Below are 16,676 nucleotides of genomic sequence, written 5' to 3'. Positions count from 1 at the left end.
AAATAACTGTATACAAAGATAAGATGTGATGACAATTGGGTATATTAAAGGGGCTTGACATTAAGCTTATTTAGCCATTGGGCAAAAACAGTGATGATATTATTCAGACTTTTCTAATAGGTTTTTGAAACTTGGAAGTCATATATTCATCATATTTTATAATCACTATATATATTGGGATGTTTTTTTAAAAAAACATTGAGGCTTTGACTGTGAGTTGCTAATCTGTTACTGTACCTAAATATTTATACATGTGCACTGGTGATGTTTTTTTGTCAGCTAGCTAAACATCCAGACCCTACATCTTGATTTTGAAAAATACATCCATGTGCACGTGCCTGGGTGCTTTGAAGTTTGCACATCGTCCTATCCTTACATCATGGATGGATTTGTTCTGTCAATAAAATACAATGTGCTAAAATTCTGTGACTTAAAGGTAGGGTAGGAGATTTTGAAAACTCAGTGAGAGTCAGCCAGATTTTGAAAGTAAACACACACCCCTTTCTCTCTGAGCTCACCCCGAAGCCACGCCTCCCAACCAGTCTGTGACTTCGGCCATCATGCATGTACCTCTCTGATGCGCGCAGAGCAGGAAGAGAATTGGCTGATGTTTTTAGTGTTTTATAGCTTCCACAGATAATTAATATTCTTCGTTTTAAAGCGAAACTGCCGAACTAATCGGTTGCTATCGGATTGTAAAGAGAAGTTACACTAATTTAACAAAAAGTGCATCAGAATGAAATCTCCTTCCCTACCTTTAAAGTGACTGCCCTGTATCTTACATTGTAGGTCATAGGTCAGTGTTGACTGTGTACTTGCCTCCATGTGTGTTTCAAATATAGACATTTGTTGGTTTGTTCCCACAGAGATCTGTCCAAGAACCACATCTCCTCCTTTGATGCCAGCCTGCTGGTTCGTTTCAGTGGCCTCAAAGAGTTGTGAGTCACTGCAGCACGATGTGTTCATGTTGTTTAACTTTAACTGCATCTTTCAACATGATCATTTACCATAAGTGTCTATACTTCAGGTATCTTCAAGGGAACAGGATCAATGTTCTCCCCAGAGGAGTGTTCGGCTGTGGTCCGCTGTCAGTTCTGTGAGTACAGAGGAGGAGGAGGAGGAAAAGAAAGATGAAGAAAAAGGGAGAAAGTCTCAGTTTAGTCTACATATAAGGAGGCCGAAATCCAGATAGAAAGCTAGCTAGACCAGAGCGCATTCACAAAAAGAACTCACATACTGTGTACTGCACACACACACACACACTAATCACAGCATGATTAAGCACAATTACAGCTTACGGCTCCAGGCTCTCATTGCCTCTCTCTGGCTCCATCTGTCCATCTCCCCCACCCCTTCCTCCATCCATTACCTTAGTTCTTCCACGCATTGAATGGGCGTTTAAGCATGTTTGTGTGTGTGTGTGTGTGATGAGGGAGGACTCTGATGGTTTCCATCAGTTCCTTCCAAAAACCGCCACACAACGGCCCCATTATGTAGCCTTCTGGATGGAAGAGAGAGGGAGGGAGAGAGAGAGGGAGGGAGCAAGAAGGAGACCATGGAGTGGAGGAGAGAGGGACAAGTATGGAAACAATGTAGATGGATGGAAATGAGGGAAAGACATGGAGAGAAACACTGAGAGTCTGAATCTTTCAGCTGTGTATCTAATTTATGAGTGGTTCTGTGTAATAACAGTGTGAGAACGTCGTTTTCATTGATACACAAATCTAAATGTAATTTAATGTAGAACCTCTGAAATAATGTAGGAGAAAGTCAAATGACTGAGTCATGGGCTTAGAGCTTTTTTAGTCACAACAAACCCACACAGGATTAATCTTGCCAAAATGACACAAATGATAGTAATTGCCATAAATGAGTGCTGTTAGTCACATTTTGTTTTCATGTCAACAGCTATTCTTTGTTCTCTTTGTTTGTGTCAGCGATCTGAGCAACAACCAGATCACCACCATAGAAGAAAGGACATGTGACAACCTGTGTAACCTAACTCAGATGTAAGTAATGACATTTTAATGCTGTTCTCTGCCTCTCTTAACAAGCTGTAAAAAAGTAGATGAATAAAATCTATCAGGATTCTATTTATACATGCATAAGCACCGACTATATTTATCATAAGCAAATTAAATCAAACTAAATAAGCAGCACAGTTCCAGTTCATCTCGCCCACACAAACAATGAATGGAGCTGAAGTGGGAGGTACTGATTACACCTCAACGGGTCCACAGATGAGACAGATTTTCCTCCCTTTCAGAGTGTGTAATTAAGCAAAGTCTAATGAACTGTTCAGTTATAGATTACTGTGAAGACACATGGTCCACAATGTGTCTTCCTGCTTGATTTATTCAGCTTGTGCTCCCACCGTCTTCACCATATTTTATCCTGTCATTCACGTCGTTGCTGCCTCTGCCTTTCCCATTATTTTTCCCTCATACTCTTTACATTTTAACCTCCTACATCTGTCATGTAAAGATCACTTTCTTATACATGATGCATTTAAATGAACAGGTGTAACTGAGAGGAGTGAGGGCTGTTTACAGGGTTTTATATGGAGTATACATCTAGCTGTGCTGAGCTTCTCTAATTGTCTAATTACTTATGGTTCTCTTCATACCATACTTTGTTATACTTTGCTGTTTTACTGATTCAGTCACTCTTGCCCGTGTCCATCTCCTGTCCTCAGCGATCTGAGCAGCAATCCCTTCGTGTGCGACTGTAAGCTGTTCTGGTTGGTCACCTGGCTTCAGAATAAAGGGGTGCGAGTTCAACGTCCAAATGCCATGCTCTGCAACCACCCCCCCGAGCGCCGCAACCAGCCCCTGCTCAACGTCAGCCTGCTCACCTGTGGTACGAATGCGACACGTACACGACATTCACAATAACAAGGTCTAGCATGAAGTGATCAATTGAAACAAAGGTGCTCAACTTCACTTTAAAAAGACTTAAAACAACAGTATCATGCAGCAGTGATGGAGTGACTCTTCTGTCTTCAGGTCAGAACTACGCAGCTTGTTTTAAGGACAGCAGCATCGGCGGAGGAGGACGGATCGAGCTTGTTATCTTCTCTTCTTCCACACCTGGAAACTTCACACGTGAACAGTGCAACAGTGTGTGTTTTGCTGCATCGTACCTCTATGGGGGCTTGGGGGAGAATCACGAGTGTCTCTGCAGCTCAAACTCAGAGCTCAACCAAATCAGTGAAGCCCAGTGGTCCGCCTCCTGCACGAACCCTGACGTCCTGAAGGTATGCAACACACAGTGTTCGAAAACAAAGGTTATTGCACTTTAACCCTCTGAGTCCTGAGCATCTACAGTAATATAAAGTCTTTGGGAAACAGCAGTTTGCATGGAAGTCAATCATGGCTCCCGAGATGTGCAAAGGAGGGCAGATTTTTAATTTAATGAATGTTGTTTGTGTTTGTTGATTAATTGTGTGTGATTAAATATTACAACTACACGCCCAGATGGTTATGATTGACACTCTTTATACATGTGTCACAGTAAACTAGGCAGTTAATGAAGAGCAGAGTGTAACGGCCCCCTGCTGCTGTGGCTTCCTTCTCTTGACCACACAACTTAATCAGGATTTCCTCTAAAACTTCCTATAACTGAACAGCAGCCGCTCTCTCTGGCGTGAACGACTTCCCCTCAGATTCCTTCCTGTGCAGAAGAACACAAGAGAAAATACAAAACACCGAGTGAAAAATTAGACATTTTGCATGGCAGTAGTTCATACTGATTTCATTTAAATCCCTAAAAATAATTAACAGATATCTTACCACTTATGAGAAAACACTCCTTAAATTCTTGTGCATATTAACACCAAACCTCCTTCATTTCACAGAGTTGTGGGTGGACTCTGACTGAGGAAGTGTTTGCGGTGACGTTCTCCCTCTCGCTGAAACCTCTCCCGCTGAAAAGTGTTCACGACCACGTCACTTTCTCTGCCACCTCCTCCGTCACGCCTGTGACCATGTCCTGGGACTTTGGTGACCAGTCACCTCGGGTCAACACGACTGGGACTGAGATCACCACAGCTGCTCACAAATATGGAATTCCAGGACGTTACGCAGTCAGTTTGATGGCCTGGGCAGGACAGAAGGAAGTGAGAGAAGTAGGAAATGATTGAGTTTATTGTGTAATTGCACTTTAACAGCAGATAAATTGATCATTTTGAATCTGTTGTTTTATCTACAGGTCTCTGCACGTGGGGAGGTGATCGTAACGCTTCCTCCCAAACTGGAGCTGCACTGTCCACATCTCGTCGTGGCCAATCAAAGTCTGGAGTTCACGCTTGTCAGCTGGGGCGCTGCTGGTTTGGATGTGGAATGGAAGATTACCAAGGATGATGTCCAAGTTGCCAAAGGTAAACCGCACTAGCTGTGTGCCTCTGATGACTCTCAGCTAATGGACGGTCAATACATTGTTCTGATGGTAATGGTGTTTGACTTGTAATCAACAAGCAATTATCCTGTGCTCTCCTGCTGATGCTCATTTAAACTGTCTGTGGATGGAGAGGATAAAAGTCTCTAAACAATGCTGCAGAGTCAAAGCTCTTAGATTTGTTGGGGCTGGTGGTAAATTCGGATTTAATTATTTTCCTTTTTAATTTGTGTTTCCTGATTAACATGCGGGTAGCTGTGCTAACTCATCATTTGGTTATTGATAATTGAACTTTTTTACTACTTTAGAACATCAACAAATTGCACAATACCAGAATATTAACAACATTTCATTAACAGAGACAAAACAGTGTTCACTCACATGCTGACTGCTAGTTGCTCGTCTTTTTCTGTGTGTATTCATCTTTTGGTGCTAACTCATTGTGCTGTCCCAACAATTTAGTGCTCAAAGTTGGCCGTTGTTGTTCTCAAAAGAACTTATCACTCGATTGTATCATAATACCATGAGGCTTTGCCTTCATCTCTGTTGCTACGGTTACGGCGGATCCACCATTTTCATTTGAAACACTGCCACTTTTACTGATGGTGCTATGTCCTTTATCAGAAATTAACAGACAACCTGCAGCCACATGGCATAAACCATGGTGTGATTCTGTGTGAGTTCATCCGATCTGACCTTCTTAACACTCAGCCGAGTGACCCATCAGTCAGTCAGGTCTCAATTGTGTCCTTGTCTGTCACGCATACATAAAAACTTAAGTTTACATATATAGACACACAAATTGTCCAAATTATCAACTATAAATCACTCCAGTGTTTTGATTCTTGCAAGAAGAAAAAGTCACATGTACGAGGAGTACAAGTCTCATTTTTCCTTGGCACCAGGTCAAAAGTACAAATATCACATATAACACATATAGAGAGGATCCTTGCTGCATTCTCATGAACCATATATGAACTTAATCACGAACAAGTAGGTCGCATATCATGTAACAGATAAGATTCCTTTTAGAATTCTTCCAACACTTCTCCCATCAGGTCTTCAGCTGTGCTTATCTAGCGTAATGGTCCCCTACAATTTCTCACATCCATCAGTTTATGGTGATTTAATCTCTTACTGCTGTTTTATCTGTGCACCTGTGTGTGTCCTCGAGATATTGTGGCTCTAATTTCCTGCAAGTGGCAGAGAGGTGGTACGAGGTGTGAAAAAAGATTTATTGGAGGGAATGTGAAAGAGATGTCACTGAGGACTCTCTGGAATGTGTCTTCTGTCTTTTCTTTTGTGTCTCCTTTTGTTGTTCGCAGAAGAAATGGTCTAAATTCAATACATGGTTTGTTGCTAACACTCACATCTTGTATTCATAAGACCGTCTTTTCAACAGTTAAGCTGTGGTTGTCTGTTTTTTATAAACATTGCACGTGTGACTTGCGATCTAAGAAATCGTGTGAACGTTTCTGTCCCCCCCCACCAGCCTTCCCTCACTGTCCCAGAGATGCCGTGTACCACAACGAGTCCTCAAGCTGTTTCCAGATTCTTCCAGGCGAGTGGAGCTGGAACGACGCTCGACAACAGTGTTTGGAGCGCAGCGGGGATCTGGCCATAGTCCGCGGTGACTCGCTGCGTAACCTGCTGGCTCCAAAAGTCACACAGTGAGTGTTTTCTGTCTGTATGCATTTTTAAATGGGGCCCCAGTGTTGTTTTTTCGCTTTCTTTTTCAAAAAAAATGTCAAAATTGCATCTCTCTCCAAAACTGTGAAATCAGTATTATCTATTTTCAGTACAACCATGAAGACAGAATTCATTGACTGACATGAAAGCTTGTGGGTGCCATAGAAGTGGTTAAAATATTTACATACTATCCACTGTATCCACTGCTGGTCTCTTGAGAGAAGTATTCTCTCTTCTTGCTGTTTCCATAGAGGTGCAGGACTGACAGGAACTGATTGGGGTTCAGAGGGTTAAATTGTGCTTCCCTGAGGGGAAAAAAATCCCTTATATACCTTTATGCATGTAAAAAAAACAACACTCATATAATTAGTTGTCTATATTCATGCTATATATTAGTAGGCGAGTGTATTTTGCATGACAAACTGCACCACAGTCTGTTTGCGGCAGCGACGGCCAAGAAACACCGAACACAACAGATACTGAAAACAGATGTTGAACTTTAAATCCCTGACAATCACAAGAGTACGTGTTTTGGATAGAGGTGTGTGTCTCCTCTCCTGTGTGTGAGAACGAAGGCCTGTTTGAATGAATGTGACTGAATGCTGCGTTGTGTGTTTTCAAGGTCATCATTGTTTTATGTGGAATTTGTGCTTTAATGATTAACACATGTAATCATGTCTTTGGTTTATTTCTGCTGTTTTTTGTCATTTAAGTGTTAATTTATGTCAGTTCTTACACTGGTGTGTACTGTGTGTCTGTGCGATCCAGTGTGGATGGACGTCAATGTGACGTGAGCTCTCGGTTTGATTTTTGATTTGGTACTGCAGAGTGTTCCTGGCCTTGCACTGGTCCGAAGACCTACAGTGTTTTAAGGTCATGAAACACATCTGTGAAAGCACAGCTGCATTGTAACGCCGTAGGAGGAGGAGTCCACAGTTCATGGTTTTGTGTGTGTGTGTTAATGTGAGGGTAGAGGCCCCAGCCTCGTGGATCGGAGTGGATCAGAGGAAAAAAAAAACCTGCTGCAGATGGAGCTGATCCCCACTCTCCTCCCACTTGCTTATATAAGGACTTTTTTTGGTATCAGACCTTGTTTTTTGACCCTTTTTTACTTGTTCCCCTTCTGCTTGTATATTTTAACCCCTGTCAGCTCTTTGTGATGTCGTTTTCACAGATGTGAGTTGTCAGCCGGGGTTAAAGTCTAAGAAGGAAAACAAGATAGGGAGAAGAAAAAAATGCTTTTTGTCCAGGTGAATTTTTGGAGGATGTCAGGAAGGGTCAAAAACAAAGTTTGAAATGTCTGATGCTTGCCTCCATTTTCTCCTCCCTCCCTTTAGATCATTGTGAGTCACACACTGACTTTGCTGTTAGAGGAAAGACCACTTTGTCGTTGTTAGTTATCAGCATGTAACAGGAAGGATGATGAAAGTGCAGTGTTCTGCAGTCGATTAGTGGACTCGCGGAGTAAAAATCCATTTTATCTGACACAATAACAGAGATGTACTAATGATGTGACATCGCCTCACTGCCATCTTACAAGACTTCAATCAAAGCCATTTTCACTCTCTCTGAGCCCTGCAATCATTGATCGATTCTAAGGAAGTTGATATATAATTCCCTCTCCGCTGTAGAGTCTCAGTGTAAAAAGGCTTGTTGTTGACAGAGCATCTGCAAAATCATCTTTGATCATTTGAAAATATTTTAATGAAAGCCAATTTCCCAGTTGTCGGCAGCCTGTAAACTACACGTCAAGCAGGCGGTGTTAATCTGTGTTTTGACCTCTTTACCAGGGAGCGAGGTGTGTGGCTGGGGTTGAGTGATGTCGACTCTCCAGGCAAATTCTTCTGGGTGAACGGGTCAGAGGCTCAGGACGGAGAGAAGGGCCTGTCACCCCGATCGGCCATCTCCCCCGGCAACATGTGCGTGTCCCTCGACCAGCGTGGTCAGACCAGCTCGCACCTCTGCAGCGCCAAGCGGGCCTTTGTCTGCCAGTACACCCCCCAAGGTGGGCTCACAGTAACACTGACCAATAATATGAATAAATGCAAAAAAACTGAGGCACAGATTTGATGCAAATTTGTTATTTACCTAATTCCTCAGAGAGTCTCACCCTGCTTCAATATAAGTGGAGCAGACTTCACCCCGAAACAAATTGCTCCTCATATAAGAATCACCCAGAGAGTTCCTCCATCAGTTTCCAGCATTATAATTATAATGGAAATACATTTCTATATTTTTACATTTTTACAAGAAATGGGGTCACACCTTCAGGCTAAGTGGACAGAAAATATAACATTTATATTTTTCCACCCAGAGGCCTCATTTATAGTGTATATGTATATATATAGATATATATATCTATATATATATATAGATATATATATATATAATTGTTAGTATTCAACTTCTGTCTGTATGTGCAGTGTTTAGCAGGGAACACATGGAAAAAAATTGTAAAACCTTCACAGCCTTGACAGCTGTAGACTATAAAAATACAATACAATAGATAGAAGAAAAAATAGATGTAAATGGAAGTGAAAAGATTTGAACAAATGTTTTTTGAAAACCATTTGAGTGCTAATGCACTTTAAAACAGAAGTTACAGAGTGCAAACTTTTCTGAAGGAACAGCCCTCGAGGGCTAAACAGGGACATTTGATTGCTGCAGAAGAATAGCTGCCATTTTAAAGGTCCTAGAGCGAAGATTTGGCCTCATCTAAATGTTAAGTATGAAACATAATATCAGTGAGTCAATGTCAGAAATACCGGTCTGGCAGTGCTCAGAAATGAGTGTTGCTGTGTACATAATTGCCTATTTACCTCCACAAAAATCACTTGGGAAGTTATTGAAAGAACTTATTATCAGAGTAGTTATTATCAGAAAATAAAACATGTCATGCAGTGCAAATGTTGAACAGGCTGAGCCGGTAAGTGATTGCAGCAGGCAGCCAGCCTTCAGTTTCTGATGTTGATCATCATCTGTGTGTGTTATATAACGTTTTAGGCCTGCTGGTCTTTTGTGAAGGTGGAGCAGTGTGCTGCCACTGCTCCACCTTCACCTATAGGACCCTTTTCATTTTTTTTTTGTTTACAAAAGAAAATGTGCTAGTTAGAGAGAGGGTACCTCTGATTGGCTGGTTAAACTCAACATCACAATTTTAGGTGACATTTTGCAAGAAAGGAAAGGTGCAAAGGCTAGTTAGGGGGTGCTCCTGAGAACAGTGCCCTGATTTCCTGCAGTGATAAAAACATCTTACGACTTAGTGTGAAGCATTTATTCTAAATGTTTTGCTCCTTTTAAAAATCCCATAATGAATTCTCTTTCTGCCTGTTCAGTGCGTGTTCCAGATGCTGGAATCTATATGGTGGGCTTGGCTGTGTTTCCTTCCCATAACCCTTTGCACCATGCTTCATCCACTCTGCTCTCTGCTCCACAACCTCCAAGCAGTGCCATCGAGGTGAGGCAGATCCTCAGCTTGTTTATTTCATCATCATACTGTTCTTCTCAAATGTCCTTTTTGTCAAACTATTTGTTTCTTTCTTTTCACACAGATGCTGCTGTTTCCTGCACTGAGCTTCGTTGCAGCAGGTCGTCTGTCCTCCTTGGAGTTTGTCACACAAGATCTCAGCTCACAAGTCCACATCAGATTTCAGACCTACAGACCTTACTGTCATTACCCTAGCATGCACCTGCTGCTACCCAGTGAGTCACACACAGAAACACAGATTTTCCTAGTGTGTATCGACAGGTGTTAAAAAATGTTACAAGCCACCTGAGCCCACATCCTCAGTGACACACACACACACAACCTTGTCAAAAGTTGTTAGGTGGTTGAACATGAAAGAGCGGTTTGAAGGGAGACAGAAAGTAGATCAAAACAAGAAAATGAAGGAAGCCAAATAAACAAGGTCACCTCCCTCCTGAGTACTTCCTGTCCTCAGCTAAGATGCACGACATATGTGTGTGTGTGTGTGTGTGTGTGTGAGTGTCTTCTGAGACAGCGATGAAGATGTGCAGTCAACGGAGGAGAGCGGACGCAATGAATGATGTGAGAAACAGACATGCAGAGACATGCAGGCAGCAAGACAGTTTCCAAAATGCTTTCATTTTAGGGGAGGAGGCAGTGGAGATGATAAGATAACTGGATTATTAATTACACACCCTGCTCAGAGATGAATGTCAGGTCAGCACACTAAATATGTTCCCACGATGAATACACAAACCCTCACACACTTCCTCTAGGAAAATATGTTTGAAATGAAATGAATTTATCTTTATTTTTGCTTCATGCATTAATTTCATTCATTTTTACAAACACAAACGCATTCATGTCTCAGGTTGTGGAGGTCCAGCATGTGCTCCTGTAGCCATTTGTGTTCCCAATGACACCAAGAGCAGTGATCCACCCTCGTGCCCCCGACTGGAGCAGTGGTGTCCTTTCCAGGGCCGGTGCCTGCCCCTCTCTACTCCCTGCCAGCCGTCTTCCTGTCTTAACTGCACCCATGCCCACCACCTGCCACCTGGGACACTGAGGCCTCGATACACCCTGCAGAACGAGGTGGTCTTCACTCTACCGGCAGGACCGGCTGCACACGTACTGGTAAGACAGCGCACTTCTACCTGCACCCTGCAACAATAGCAAGAGGTTTATGTTTGTGTAAGATGCTTATTTGGTCTTCTCAAACTCTCCTCATTATTATTCCAGATACAAGACCAGCTGGAGGACATTCTGGTCTCGCATGGTGATATAATCGCCCTGCAGCATGACGCCAGCCCATCTTCCCTTCTCCGCTGCCAGACTTCTCCACATTCACCGTGGCGGCAGCCCGTATTCGCCGTCAACCAGTCGGAATGGTTCTGGATCAACAGCACCAAACAGCTGACAGACACTGACCACGGCGATAACCCTCTGCCTGACCCAGAGCTTGACATGGAGGCTCTGGTGCAGGATGGTGAAGGAAGCTGGCTAGAGGAAGTAGTTTGTCCCATCAGAGCGCTCTACGTGGGGCAGAGTAAGACCAAGCTGCAGGGACAGCAGCTGTCTGCTGGTCTACCCCAACCTGGACTCTACAGCCTGCTGGTAAGGCTGCATGTTATTTCCCACCACGCAGTAGTCCAGTGTAGTGTAGATATTTTCTGAGGGCATGTTAATCAATGAATTTGTTTGTGTTACCACGTTACACTGATAATTATGATTCAATTTCAGGTGACCTCAGTTGAGCCATCATACCCATCCTCCGCATCATGCCCGTTGCGGGTGGTGGCTCCTTTGGGCTTGACCATCCTCCATCCCCCTCCTCGTAACGGCACCCTCTACCTACAGCCCAACGACACCCGTCTTCTACTCCGTGTGCAGTCTCGCTACCTGACGAAGGTGTCTCGGCGCGGCAGTAATCGCAGTGTGACTTTCCAGCCTGAAGCTCCTGCAGAGTTTCTGTCCACTCTAACTCTCTGTCAGCCTGGGCCGAGCTCAGACTCTGGGGTTGATTCTGCAGAGCCTAGCCTGTACGCAGTGTTGGATCTGAGCCTTGGAGTGGAGGAAAAGAGAGGTCCAGTGCAGGTGGAGCTGGAAGCCCACAACAATGTGACAGAGGCCAGCCTGATGGTGGTCGTTCACATTGAAGAGCCTCTCAGGGGACTGGTGGTGCAGCCGCACCCTGCACACAGGGTGCTGATGGAGTCGGTTGTGGTGAGTATGTCTTTATTTAATAGGTCTATTAAGAGCTCAAATTGGATATTACACTCTGTATGTGTTTGTGTTTTAGAGCTACACAGCGTCTGTGCTTGAAGGCTCCAACCCCACATTTAAATGGATTGTGGATGACAAACCATACTTCACCTATTACAACACTGTGCTGAATGTCATCTACCAGCATGCTGCCATCTACAAGCTCACAGTGAGTGTTGCAGCGAATGGTTGTCCATTTGCCAAATGTATCATATTATTCATCACTGTTGATCATTGTTGTTGTTATGATGGGTTAAAACGTACTAAAACAGACAGGACATTTATGTCAGAAGCAATACATACTATTCTAGACTACACACTGAATAAAATACACTTAATAAAATACAAAATCTACTGGATATTGGTGCTGATGTAGATTTTTTTTGTCAAATACTACTACTGAAAATTACGCTTATATCCATTTTTTCCTTTGCTGTATGCACAAATATTGCCAGTTGACTGATACATCAGCCATATTATTTTCTTTGTGATATTATGATTGCATTACCTGATGTGACACATGACCAACTCTGTGACATGTCTCCCAGGTGATGGCCACGAACCACGTCAGCACCCTAACGGAACATTTTAACGTGACCGTGGACCGGCTGCAGCCTATGGCCAACCTCACAGTAAAGGGTGTGCCTGATGTGGTCCCTCAGGGCTCCACTCAGACTCTCACCGCCTCTGTGGTCGTGGACATGTCTGTGGCCGCCACCTTTCGGTATGAAGCCAACAGGTTTAAAAACTGAATTCCAATTTGTTTGCGACTCCTCTCTTCTCTCTAGCTTCTCTCTGTTTTTTGTCTGCCTGTGCACCGTCGAGCAGTCGAGTCAAAGCAGAGGCTTGGATTTATAACCGTGTGGTTAGGGAAGATTGCTGACAAGAATTTTCCCCTTTGCGCTGCAGTTTCCCCTGTACTTTTTTCTCCTCCTCCTTTCTATTTTACTCTTTTTACTTCCCTCCTTTTTTCACATTCCCACCCTCCAGTTTTGGAGTCTACTCCTTCACTCACTTTCCCTCTGCTCTCACCATTCTTGGTCCAGAGAGGCTTCCCGAGTTTTCAGTTTCCACTTCTCCTCATCCAAACCCTCTATTGCATTGTCAAAAAGATTTCCATCCCTCCAGTGTGTGTGTGTTGGTATAACTCTTGTTGTGTGGACATAAATCTGTAGAGGGACTCTTACTGACGGCTTTGCATTGTCTCTGTTGATGCAGATGGTCTTTTGGTGATGGCGGATATAAGGAGTTTGAATACAAGCCTCCGTACTCTCCCTCCCTACGCTGCCCAGACTCCCCTGATCAAATCATCCTTAGCAACAATATCACTTACATCTACTCTCAGCCAGGTAAACCCTCACCTATAAGACGACAGTCTAATACAGTCCAGTCAGTAATAAGTATAAGTGTACTTTTCTTTGATTTCTGTGCAGGAATATACACAGCGGTGGTTTCTGTGTCCAATCGTTATGAGAACATCAGTCAGAGCATCAACATGAGCATCTACAGCATCCTCACTCGGGTTGATATACAAACAGAGCCACGACTCCTCCTCGCTGGCAAATCAGCCGATTTTGAGGCTCACCCTCTGCCCTCACCGTATGGCATTCACTATGACTGGCACTTTGGAGATGGTTCCGCCTGCTTACAAGGTCGCCGCGTGGTGCACACCTATGCAGACAGTGGCGTCTTCACTGTTTGTGTAACAGTAAACAATACCATCAGTTCTACAGAGGCTTGTGCTGAGATGTTAGTTTATGAGAAGATTGAGGCTCTTACAGCTGAGAGCTCCTCTCCCACAGAGCTGCACAGCTCTACCACAGTGTGGGCGCGCATTTCTTCCGGTAATAATGTCACATGGACTTTCTCAATGGGTGATGGCACTATCTATACCCCATCTGAAACTCATATATCGCACAGTTACATCAAAGATGGCAACTACACGGTGAACATTACTGCCATGAACGCTGTGAGCTCCAGCTGGATAATCCTTCCGGTGCAGGTGTTTGTCTTCCAGGTTATAAGGATGGAGCCTTCTGGGTGCATCCAAGAGCAGACCATGGTAAACTTTCAAGCCTGGGTGTCAGGTAATGCATCAGTTCATCTGTACGAATGGAGCTTTGGGGACGGAAGCCCTAATGAGACACACCATGGCAACCCCAGAGCCTCACACACCTACCAGTCAAGTGGGAACTATCACCTTTCCTTGCTCCTTTCCAGTGGAGTTAACAAGGCCACAAAGGCCAACTTCTTCAACTGGGTGTGTGTACAGCCGGCTTTGACCAATATCAGCCTCGCCCCTGTGAAATCCTATTACGCAGTCGGGGAGGAAATACAGCTCAAGGTTAAAGCTGAGCCAGAATTTAACTACAGCTATCAGTGGGACTTTAACAAAGAGGAGAACCTTGTGCTCATCCATGGCTCTGGAAATGTTGTGACCCAGTATAAAAAGCCAGGTTATTACTTGGTGACAGTAAATGTTTTCAATAACATCTCCAGCGGTAACATCAGTGTTGGGATTGAGGTCCTGATGCCCGTTGGACCAATTGTTATTCAACATAATGGCACAAAGTACAATAACCTGACACTTGGAGCTCCATTTGCCTTTACGACCTCTTCCTTGGCGTCCAATGTGACATACATTTGGAATTTTGGAGATGGAAATGTGCTGACAGGACAAAATGTCCTACATACCTACAATGTTTCAGGAGACTACAACGTCACACTAAAAGCAACCAACACTGTCAGCCAGAATGTCACCTTTCTGCCTCTTACCGTGCTTGCACCAATCCGTGGATTATCAGTTCATGCCAGCTTGATAAATGTCCCTCTGAATGCCTCAGTACACTTTGAGGCCCACATGGAGGAGGGAGATGGTGTCCGCTTTTCCTGGATACTCTGTGACAGCTGCTCCTCAATGCCAAAGAAAAACACCACCTTCTACACTTTCCGCTCCGTCGGCACGTTCAACATCATTGTGACAGCAGAGAATGACGTGGGAATGGCACAGGCGAGCATCTTCCTGTTTGTCCAGCGAGAGTTGGAGGGGCTGCAGATTTTAGCAGACGAGCTGGAAGGAATTCAAGGCACAGAACTGGACGGTTGTTGTTTCGCCACAAACCGTGTTCTCCACCTTCACGCAGGATTAAAGGAAGGCACCAACATGACCTTTACATGGAACTTCATCAGAGAGCTAGACCCAGTCAGCTCTTTCAACAGAAGTGGGAAGAGTGTGGAGCTAAATTTCTCCAAGCCAGGACCATGTGACATCTTTCTGCGGGCAGCTAATCTCTTGGGCCAGCTGTCCATCAACAGAACCATCTACTTCCTAGAACCAGCCGGAGGTGTGTACCTGCACATTAGCAACAACCCGGTAGTTGTCAGTTCTTCAACAAACATGACAGTACTGACCATTCAGGGCTCAGATCTGCAGTACCGCTGGTCTGTGGATGGGAATCTTCTGCAGTGGCATGAGGCCTGGTTGACCCACACCTTCAGCAGTCCTGGCCAAAAACACGTTACTGTGGAGGTCTTCAACAAAGTCAGCTCAGAGGTTGTGTCAGAGGTTGTCAGCGTGCAGGAGGTCATTTCTGGTCTGAGCTTCTCTGCTACTAATGTGACAGAGAAGAGCTACGTAGCGACAGGCTTTAACGTGACGCTGCAGGGGGAGTTGGTGACAGGAACCGATGTGACGTGGACATGGCTGCTGGATGGAAGAAGCCAAACAGGAAGGACAACTTATGTGATTTTCCAAGAGCCGAAGGCAACCATCATTAGTTTGAATGCCACCAATGATGTCAGTAGCCAAGTGGTTTCCAGGGAGATCTTTGTTCAGGACAGGATTCAACGTTTGGAGCTGAAGGCAAGTAAGACGCTCATAGCCGTGAATGAAAAGGTCGAGTTCACTATTTCCATGGCGACGGGTTCGGATGTTTGCTTGATCCTCAGCATTAGCGGAGATGCCACGGTTACCCCTCAGCTGAACCAGACCTACAGCCATGTCTTCACCAGGGTGGACACATACATGGTGAATCTCACCGCACACAACCAGGTAAGAAGACTTACATTAAAAGTTCCTGGCAGACACAAAAACATCAGTTATAAACATTAAGAGCATCCATTAGGTTGACAGTCCAGTGACACTTGTCACACACTGAACTAACCAAATGCTATCATTGTCAGTGACATTACAATTTCTGCCATTACAATATTCAACCGAATAAAAATGTACACAAAACTTTTAATTTGACAAATCCAGGTGAGTTCCAAGAGGCGCCATCTTCAGGTGGAGGTGATGGAGCCTGTGCAAGGACTTTCCATCGAGGGAAGCTGTGCAGCCATCCCTGTAGGAGTGAAGAAATTATTTGTGGCGAACATCCAGAAGGGCAAACCAGTCCGCTTCCTGTGGACTTTTGATCTGCACCACCACAAGGCATCTCATATGGGCAAAGAGGTCAGCTTAAGCAATTTATTTCAGCCATTGTTATTATAAAACAAACATCAAAGTACAACAGATAACTCTTGACGTGTCTCCACCGTAGGTGCCCTACACACCGGAAGAACCAGGATTATTGACTATCTACCTGAAAGCCTTAAACAGCCTGCATGATCAGAACATCACGCGGCACATTCTGGTGCAGCGCCTGCTGAAGGCTGCCACCCTGTATGCAGCGCCTCGGGACACTTTCATCAATAAGACGGTCACACTGACGGCAGCCGTCACACCCAAAACTCATCCCATTGAGTGCCTGTGGGATTTTAATGATGGTTCTTCTCAAGTTCACACCAACACCACAACTGTGGGTTATGTGTACAGACGCCCAGGACACTACCTCGTCCAAGTATGTCTTTTTTTTAATGACAT

General features: G+C 44.2%; 1 protein-coding gene across 4 annotated transcripts in view; it reads left to right on the top strand.

Moving 5' to 3' along the window:
- pkd1a (polycystic kidney disease 1a) overlaps positions 1 to 16,676 on the top strand; it is a 51,143-nt gene that overhangs the window by 12,497 nt on the left and 21,970 nt on the right. For 3 of the 4 annotated variants that reach the window (XM_028402170.1, XM_028402162.1, XM_028402145.1), the window contains exons 2-21: positions 867 to 938; positions 1,028 to 1,096; positions 1,938 to 2,009; positions 2,696 to 2,859; positions 3,006 to 3,256; positions 3,857 to 4,126; positions 4,210 to 4,378; positions 5,888 to 6,065; positions 7,875 to 8,089; positions 9,420 to 9,541; positions 9,636 to 9,786; positions 10,422 to 10,684; positions 10,790 to 11,164; positions 11,291 to 11,773; positions 11,850 to 11,981; positions 12,361 to 12,536; positions 13,031 to 13,161; positions 13,246 to 15,863; positions 16,071 to 16,265; positions 16,354 to 16,653. In XM_028402170.1, coding sequence (XP_028257971.1) covers positions 2,793 to 2,859; positions 3,006 to 3,256; positions 3,857 to 4,126; positions 4,210 to 4,378; positions 5,888 to 6,065; positions 7,875 to 8,089; positions 9,420 to 9,541; positions 9,636 to 9,786; positions 10,422 to 10,684; positions 10,790 to 11,164; positions 11,291 to 11,773; positions 11,850 to 11,981; positions 12,361 to 12,536; positions 13,031 to 13,161; positions 13,246 to 15,863; positions 16,071 to 16,265; positions 16,354 to 16,653 — 6,096 coding nt within the window. In that variant the 5' untranslated portion in view covers positions 867 to 938; positions 1,028 to 1,096; positions 1,938 to 2,009; positions 2,696 to 2,792. The remainder of the gene's footprint in view (positions 1 to 866; positions 939 to 1,027; positions 1,097 to 1,937; positions 2,010 to 2,695; positions 2,860 to 3,005; positions 3,257 to 3,856; positions 4,127 to 4,209; positions 4,379 to 5,887; positions 6,066 to 7,874; positions 8,090 to 9,419; positions 9,542 to 9,635; positions 9,787 to 10,421; positions 10,685 to 10,789; positions 11,165 to 11,290; positions 11,774 to 11,849; positions 11,982 to 12,360; positions 12,537 to 13,030; positions 13,162 to 13,245; positions 15,864 to 16,070; positions 16,266 to 16,353; positions 16,654 to 16,676) is intronic. The other variant, XM_028402154.1, reaches the window with a different exon arrangement.

The sequence above is a fragment of the Parambassis ranga genome, chromosome 1, assembly GCF_900634625.1.
Source record: "Parambassis ranga chromosome 1, fParRan2.1, whole genome shotgun sequence".
Classification (NCBI taxonomy): domain Eukaryota; kingdom Metazoa; phylum Chordata; class Actinopteri; family Ambassidae; genus Parambassis; species Parambassis ranga.
This window is presented reverse-complemented; position numbering and strand designations above follow the sequence as displayed.